Source organism: Quercus suber, unplaced genomic scaffold, assembly GCF_002906115.3.
Source record: "Quercus suber isolate HL8 unplaced genomic scaffold, Cork oak 2.0 scaffold_481, whole genome shotgun sequence".
Taxonomy (NCBI): Eukaryota; Viridiplantae; Streptophyta; class Magnoliopsida; order Fagales; family Fagaceae; genus Quercus; species Quercus suber.
In genome coordinates, this window is record NW_027069932.1 from 12,014 (window position 1) to 20,417 (window position 8,404).

The 8,404-nt window shown below is 43.0% G+C and overlaps 2 protein-coding genes and 1 long non-coding RNA gene across 3 annotated transcripts; 1 reads left to right on the forward strand and 2 right to left on the reverse strand.

Annotated features, from left to right (window-relative positions):
* Positions 1 to 3,083: 3,083 nt before the first annotated feature.
* On the reverse strand, positions 3,084 to 3,880 carry LOC112039032 (uncharacterized). The gene is made up of 3 exons (XM_024071873.2): positions 3,732 to 3,880; positions 3,459 to 3,648; positions 3,084 to 3,221 (listed from the first exon to the last, which is right to left on the reverse strand). Exons 1-3 carry the CDS (start codon positions 3,878 to 3,880, stop codon positions 3,084 to 3,086), a joined length of 477 nt encoding a protein of 158 aa, XP_023927641.2.
* Positions 3,881 to 4,273: 393 nt separating this feature from the next.
* On the reverse strand, positions 4,274 to 5,122 carry LOC136063046 (uncharacterized). The gene has a single exon (XM_065762929.1). The coding sequence runs from the start codon at positions 5,120 to 5,122 to the stop codon at positions 4,274 to 4,276; it is 849 nt and encodes a 282-aa protein (XP_065619001.1).
* Positions 5,123 to 6,594: 1,472 nt separating this feature from the next.
* LOC136063061 (uncharacterized) lies at positions 6,595 to 7,333 on the forward strand. The gene is made up of 2 exons (XR_010624765.1): positions 6,595 to 6,719; positions 7,039 to 7,333. It is a non-coding gene; the product is annotated as an uncharacterized LOC136063061 (long non-coding RNA).
* Positions 7,334 to 8,404: the final 1,071 nt, after the last annotated feature.

Below are 8,404 nucleotides of genomic sequence, written 5' to 3' on the forward strand. Positions count from 1 at the left end.
TAATAGATTTAAGATTTGAAATAAAGAAATGCTTTTATTAATAATAATACATTCTCAGATTATTTACATTCCATGGACGAGGTACAACTTTTTCATCCAAGTCTTCTAAGTAGTATGCACCTATCCCTGCTACTGAAGTAATTCGGTATGGTCCTTCCCAATTGGGTCCCAGCTTTCCAAAGGATGGGTTCTTGGTAGCACCCACAACTTTCCTCAACACTAAGTCCCCTAGTGCTAATGGTCTCATCTTCACATTGGCATCATATCCTTGCTTGAGCTTCTGGTGGTAATAGGCCAACTGGATCTTTGCCTTTTCTCTTCGTTCATTGATAAGATCTAGGCTCTTACCTAGTAGTTCATCATTATTGCTTGGAGTGAAGGAGCTCGTCCTTAGCATTGGGAAGTTTGCCTCTAGAGGTATAACAGCCTTAGTGCCATAGGTCATGGCAAAAGGTGTTTCCCTTGTTGACCACCGTGGTGTAGTCCGGTAAGTCCATAAGACGTGTGGTAGCTCTTCTACCCATCTTCCCTTGGTGTCGTCCAGTCTCTTCTTAAGCCCATTGATTATGACCATGTTAACAGCCTCGGTCTGCCCATTTCCCTGAGGATAAGCTGGAGTTGAGTACCTGTTTGTAATCCCCAGCTCGCAACAGTATCTTTTAAAGGCTTTGTTGTCAAATTGGAGTTCATTATCTGAAATGAGGGTACAAGGGACCCCGAATTGTGTAACAATGTTTCTCTAGATGAATTTCTTAGCATCCACATCTCTGATGTTGGCCAATGGCTCAGCTTCGACCCATTTGGTGAAATAATTTGTGTCGACCAGTAGATATTTCTTATTTCCAGCAGCCTTGGGGAAAGGGCCTACAATATCCAGGCTCCACTGGGCAAACGGCCATGGACTGGACAAAGAGTTGAGGACCCCTATTGGCTGATAAATATTTGGGGCAAACCTTTGGCACTGGTCACATTTCTTAACATATTCTAGAGCTTCCTTCTGCATCCCCGGCCACCAATATTCCTGGGTAATGGCTCGGTGCAACAGAGATCTTCCTCCTGTGTAACTTCTATAGATCCCTTCGTGCAGTTCTTCAAGTAGTAGTTTTGACCCTTCAGGGTGAATACATAATAAATATTGCCCAGAATGGGAGCGCTTGTACAATTTGTGGTCCTCGAACAACCAAAACCAAGAGCTTTTCTTTATATTTTCTCAGCCTCTGATTTCTCCTCGGGCAGAATATCATCTTTAAAGAATATCACTATAGGATCCATCCAGCTAGAACCCGCCCTAATTTGATGGACATGAACCATGCTTTTAGTGACCCTATTTGCCCTAACCAGTGCTCGACAAGAATAACCCGAGGCAGACCCCCCACTAAGGAAGTAGCAAGTGTGGCTAATGAATCTGCATGGGTGTTTCCACTTCTGGAGACGTGTGACAAGCTGAAGAGATCGAAACCTAATTGCAAGCGTTTGACTTGGCTTAAGTACTCTTACATCCTCTCATCTCTAGCTTCTAACTCTCCCTTTACCTGGCCCACTACTAATCTCGAGTCCGAGAACATCTCTACTACTTTTCCTCCCATTTTCTGCACCATGGCCATTCCTTGTAATAGTGCCTCATACTCGGCTTCATTATTCATGGCCGAGAACCCAAGCCTCAGGGATTTTTCTATGATAGTCTTCTCAGGAAACACTAGGACCAGCCCCACTTTGGACCCCCTTTGATATGCTGCGCCATCAGTGTACACCTTCCAACATAGGGGTCTTGGCATAGAGATTACCCCAACGAATTTTCCATCCATGTTTCACTTCTCTGCCACTATTTTTACAGGTGGTTCAGCAAACTCGGCCACCAAGTCAGGTAGGACTTGACCCCTTATAGAGGTCCGAGGCATGTATTTTATGTCAAAAGCTCCAAGGATTGTGTTCCATATGGCAATCCTTCTAGTGTAATCAGCAGTTCAAAGTACAGACTTCAAGGGTAGTTGGGTTAGAACAACCACTGTGTGGGCTTGGAAATAATGGGGACGCTTTCGTGTGGCATGGACCACGACTAGTATGGCTTTCTCCAAGGGCAAGTACCTGACCTCAACTTCATGTAGTGACCTACTCACGTAATAGACTGGCCTTTGAAGGCCATGGTCATCCCATATTAGCACCAGGCTCACAGCATGAGGAGCCACAGCAATATATGCGTATAGGACTTCATCGGCCTCAGGACTGGACATGATAGGTGGTCGGGATAGGTACTCCTTGAGTTGTTGGAAGGCCACAACACAGTCTTCAGATCACTCAAATCCTTTCCACTTGTTGATCAAGAGATAGAATGGTTTGCATCTATTCGTCGACCTAGAAATGAAAAGATTCAAGGCTGCGATCATCCCAGTAAGCTTTTGGACCTCCTTGGCATTTCGTGGTGGTTTTAAATCATTAATAACCTTGATTTGGTCAGGGTTAACCTCAATTCCCCTATGAGTAACCATGTAGCCTAAAAACTTGCCTGATCCCACACTAAATGAGCATTTAGAAGCATTTAGGCGTAGCTTGTGCTTCCTTAAGACATCAAAGGTACTGCCGAGGTCTCCTAAATGCTCGGATACCACTTTACTCTTCACCACCATATCATCACCATAGATTTCGATGCTCTTGCCCAACTGCGGCTCGAACATCCTCGTCATCATCTTTTGATAAGTGGACCTTGCGTTCTTCAGGCCGAATGGTATTATTTTGTAGTGGTAGTTCCCCATAGGTGTCATGAAGGCTATTTTCTCCTGATCCTCTAGGGCTAGTGGTATTTGATGATAGCCTTAGAAGGCATCTAAGAAGCTCATCCAAGGATGGCCCGCGGTTGCATCCACCAGCTGGTCTATCTGAGGCATGGGGAACGGGTTTTTTGGGCATGCTTTATTTAGGTCTGTGAAGTCTACACAAACTCGTCATTTTCCACTTTTCTTCTTGACCACCACGGTGTTGGCCAGCCATTTGGGGTAAAAAACCTCTTTGATAGCCCCTGCACGCTTAAGCTTCTTTACCTCGTCCCTAATCGCATCAGCGTGCTCTCTTGATGGGCACCGAGGTGGCTACTTCTTGGGAATGATGGTCAGGTTGACATTGAGATGGTGACAGATGAAGGCTGGATCAATCCCTGGAGCATCACAAGCATCCCATACAAATACGTCGATATTTCTTTTGAGAAACTTAATCAACTCCTCCATCTCCTAAAGGGGCAGTTAAGCCCCGACCTGAAAGAACTTCTCTGGGTCACCACCAATAATCACCTTCTCTAGATCTTCACATTTTGCCTCCTTAGCAGCTGTATCAAGAGGCGGCATCGGGGCCTTTGATTGCTATAAGCTCGTTTCTGCAAAGGCCGAGGACTCTGCATTGAGCCAATGTGAAATGGCAGCCACCATACACTGCCTTGCCGTGGATTGGCAACCACGAATTTCTAGTACCTGGTCCCCTGACAGGAATTTCACCTTCTGATACAAGGAGGAGGCAACAGCCCCCAAGGTGTGAAGCCAGGGCCTACCGACGATGGCTATATATGGAGAGTAGATATCCACCACGATAAAGTTCACCTCCACTATCTCTGGGCCGGTCTGGATGGGCAACCTAATCATGCCCTTTAGAACAACAAGCTTCCTGTCGAAATTCATCAAAGGAGAGCCATAGGGCATCAAATCTTTCGGTTTTAACCTCAGCCCCCTGTAGAGGTTGGGGGGTACATAACCTCGGCCCCACTGCCATTATCCACCATTACTCTTTTCACATCGTAATCCCCGATTCTAAGAGTGATCACCAGCGCATCATCATGGGGCTGGACGGTTCCAATCTTGTCTTCTTCTAAAAAGCTCAGGGTTGGGTAAAACTTCATTCTGGCCTTTTTTGACTCTGGTTGGGACTCCTCGGCAGGCAGTTGTGCCACAGATAACACTCGTGAAGGGCGCGTGCCTGTTCTTCCTGGCGCAGCCAAGATGACATTGATCGCCCCTACGGGTGGCCCTAGGGCAGTATCTCTCTGGGGCTCTTGAGGGGTTTGGCCTTGATGACCACTGGAATGATGCAGAAGGTGCTTCAGCTTTCCTTCTTGGACCAGCTAGTCCAGATAGTTCCAGAGGTTCCTGCAGTTCTCTGTGGTATGTCCGTGGTCCTGGTGGTATTGGCAATAAAAGTTTTGATTGTGCCTCGTGGACTCTCCAGCCATTTTATTCGGCCACTTTAAGTACGGCTCGTTCCTGATTTTCTCCAGCGCCCGATGTACTGGTTCTCAAAATACAGCATTGATAGTTTGCGTGTTGGTTGCTCCAGATTGCCCTACGAAATCTCTGCTTGGGCGGCTGTTGTTATACTGGTCTGACCTAAAATCCTTCCTCTCCTGAGGGATAACCTTCTCTTTTCCTTTGCCTTGCAGCTGGTCTTCCTCTATTCGTTTATACTTATCAATCCGATCCATTAATTGGCGCACATTGGTGGTAGGCTTGCCAATCAGAGACTTCGTCAAGCCGTGCTCGGCTGGGAGACTATTTTTGAAGGTGCTGAGGGCGACATCGTCAAAATCGCCATCCATTTCATTATACATCTCCCAATATCTGTCCAAGTAGGCCTTTAGAGTTTCTCCATCATGCATGGATAAGGACAATAACGCATTCAAGGGTCGAGGAGCCCTGCTGTTTGTAACGAAATGGGAGCCAAAGGCTTGGGTTAGCTGCCTATATGAATCTATGGAATTCGTTTTTAAGCCATTGAACCACCTCATCGCCACTGGTCCCAAGCTAGATGGGAAAACCTTGCACATCAGTGCCTCGTTTTTAGAATGGACAGCCATCCTTTGGTTAAACTGTCTCACATGCTCCACGGGATCTGTTTTGTTGTTATAAATGGTAAAGGTTGGCTGTTGGAATTGCCAAGGAAGCGTAGCCCCTTCTATGTGGCGTGTGAAAGGTGACTTGGAGAGTTGATCCAGTGCCCTGCTCATGGCATCGTTTCTCATGCCCCTAGGAGATGGGCTTTTATGTTTACGTCTACGGTAGTACTCTTCTTCGTGAGAGAAAGTCTCGCTTGGAGGGGTTTGCGATCTTGGTCTATAGTCATTATCGCCTTCATCACTGGAGGGCATGTTAGGGCTAGAATGAGACCGCCTTCGTTATGCATGGCGCAGCTATCTCTTTAAATCTTCTATCTCTCGTTGCATGACCTGATTATCATTTTGTCTCTGAGATACGTGGCTCCTAACTTCTTCTTGTTGCATAGGCCGGTTGTTATTTTGTCTCTGGAGCACGTGACTCCTCACACGAGAGTGGCTCCTGCCGGTTTGAATGGTGTGCACACTTCCCTCTCGAAACCTCCCATTCTCTTCATTTCGTTCACACTTAGGGTTGGGAAAGTTACCCTGTTGTTGGGATTTGGCCGGTTCAGGCTGATGGGAGCCTGCTTGATGAAGGCCTGATCTTGCTATGCTTGATTGTTACCCTTACTAAGACACAAGTTCTTCCCACAGATGGTGCCAATTGTAGGGACTAGATTTGAGCACTTCTTCTATTGGATGAATGGACTCAGACCCCAACTAGCCCAATACAATAAATTTATAGAGAGTGGATTGAAAAACTAGGCCTTAGTAAAGGTTACAACAACTAGACATGGCAATGAATGGGTTGAATAACAAGGACGTGAACTAAAGTGTAAAATTTGGTCCTTGGCCCTCCTCTGAGGGGCTTATTGTTCTTAGTATTTATTCCGTGTCTGGTTACAACGGCTTTGAAGACAATATAAATTGTTACTGTGCTTTTTGTTTTTCAACCCCCCTTTTCCTAGAGGATTTCTTACATTATATACCCCCTTCTAGTTGATCTTGGCCTTCCATTTGTTGATCATGTAGGTCACTACTTAAGTGTTTGTCCCATCAGCCACCTTCCTAAACTTCTTGTGAGTTGCAGCAACCAAGGCAGCACTATTCAGGGGTCATTTCCCCATTAATGCAGCCAGGACGTTAGTTGTGGGCATTTAATGCGGAGTTGACAGTTTCTCCTTGAATTGCTCCTCCGCCATGTTCCCATGGCTAACCCATTGTACTTGTCCTTTTCCTTGGGATGCTCTGGGAGGCTGCCTTTGATGGCATGCCACTCTTCCCTTCTGTGATCTTGGTTGGCCAAGGACAGGATTGTCCTCGGCGATGTTTCAGGGCACCTTGGACTTGCTTCTTTCGTCCTCGGACATTTCTTCTTCCTCGGCATAGGCTTTGGGCTTAGTATAAAGTGGGCCGCGGTTGCCAAATTCTTTGACCCCACATTACTATTTATAAAATATTTATGTATTAAATATTACTATTTATATTAAATATAAATATTATATATTACTATTTATAAAATATTTATGTATTAAATATTACTATTTATAAAAAATGTTCATAAACCTAAGTTACCTTAGTGGTTAACACACGTGCCATGTATTTTCTGAGGGTCCTGTCCAAGGTTCTAACCTCCACAACAGCCTTTTTTTTTTATTCTATTTGAAACGCAACATAAAACCCTAGCCTACACGTTTCTCATTCAGTCGCCCGTTCCTATTTCCCATTTCTCCTAATCATTTTCATTTTCTCTCTCATCTTCTCTTCTCAGCCACCCCATCCCCTCTCTCCCTCTTCACTCATCCCTTAGATGAGAAGCCATTGGAGATCGAAAGAAGTTCTACCACTCTTTTTGCTTGGATTTAGTTTGGTGGGTTTGTATTTCTAGTTTGTTCTTTGTTTGTTTTCTCTGGATCAATCTCTTTATTTATTTTTTCTTTGTTTTGTTGATAGGAAATTTCTCTCTCTCTCTCTCTCTCTCTCTCTCTCTCTCTCTAACCGAGTTTTCTCCTTCTTCGATCTGTAATTCCCGTTTGTTTCTTAAGAAAACACAGGAAAATATAATTGTAAAATCTAAGATCTTCATTTCTTGTACTGGTTTGTTTTATTTGAAAGATCATATTTTGTTTGATTCTATATGTGGATTTTTTTTGGGATTTCCGTGTGATGGTTTAGGGTTCTTTTTGCAGGTACAAAATCTGCTAGTGGGTGTTTGGAAACAAGAGAGTTTCAAAGATGAGGAATGTGAAATATCAGTTTTGTGGGATTTTATATTTTTTTTCATTGATTGGTTTTGCTTGAATTGAAACATGTTGAGGCTGGTTTTTTATTTATAGAATTTTATGAAATGGTCAATATTGAAATTCAAAGACGATTGATGCTGCAAATTGTATGATTGAAGGTTCTATATTCTATATGTGTTGTAAATCTATTTCTGAAAAAAACATGGATGAAATTGTGATTATTGAGACTATTTTATTGCTAGTTGAACCCATTTTATGTCGTGTTAAAAAACTTTGTTGGGCAAGTTCTGATTGAATGTTTAGGCTCTTTTCTGCCATTCATGTTTAGCCCATCCCTTGCCAAAGTCAATTTACGCTTTTATGATCTCATTTGTTAAGTAAAAGTACCAATGATTTGTGGTAGGAACATTCATTTGAAATGTAACTTCAGGGTTGGAATGTTTATGGTGTATTCTTGTTAAGTAAATGTCAAAACTTACTTGAACTTTAGTCGAATTAAGGAATTTTAGTTTATTAACAGGTCTAGGTAAAGTCATATGTTTGCTTCTAAGACTTTAGAACTAATGTATTAGAACTTCAATTTGTATTATGTTGGCAAACCATGATCAAAACATAGAGTCTAGGTTTAGGCTTGCTCAAGGTATGTTTATTTGTAAAATTGGAATCAAGTGATTGCAGAATTTATTGAACTAAATCTGCAAGGCTCAATTGATCGAAAATTAGACTCGATCGATCGAACCATGTGCAGATTTATTTTTCTGCAGAATTCCAATTCAGCCCAAACTCTACTTAAACGTATTGGGTTTCAAGTAAAACACTCCTAGTATATAAAGGAAACCCTAAGGACATTTTTATAAGGTTTTTCAGAGAGAGAAGAGTGTGCCTCTTTTATAGATCTAGGGTTTTGTACTCAAAAACTCTCTAAGGTTGTTGTTTATGCTGTGTGTATGAATCTTTTGTGAGATCTAGAGGTTTTTGCCTTCATACATATTTAGGGTTTCCAATCTCAAGATTGATGTCGAGAGCTTAGTGATCGCTTCAGTTGCTGCGTAAAGAGCTTAAAGAAAAACACAATTGGGAGTACTTGTGATTGTTGTGAATCCAAGAAAGAAGTAGTTTGTGGACTCGGAGCTGTCACGTAGTCGTGATAGTAAGTTTTTTACTCGAGGTAGCAGTAATATGTTAGTGGTCTAAGTCGCTACTGTAAAACTTTAATCCTTTCATAGTGGATCTGTTTTACCTTGAGAATAGCTAGGTTAAATCCTCTCCAAATTTTTTACCAGTTTGGTTTTTTTGGGTTATCATATCGTTG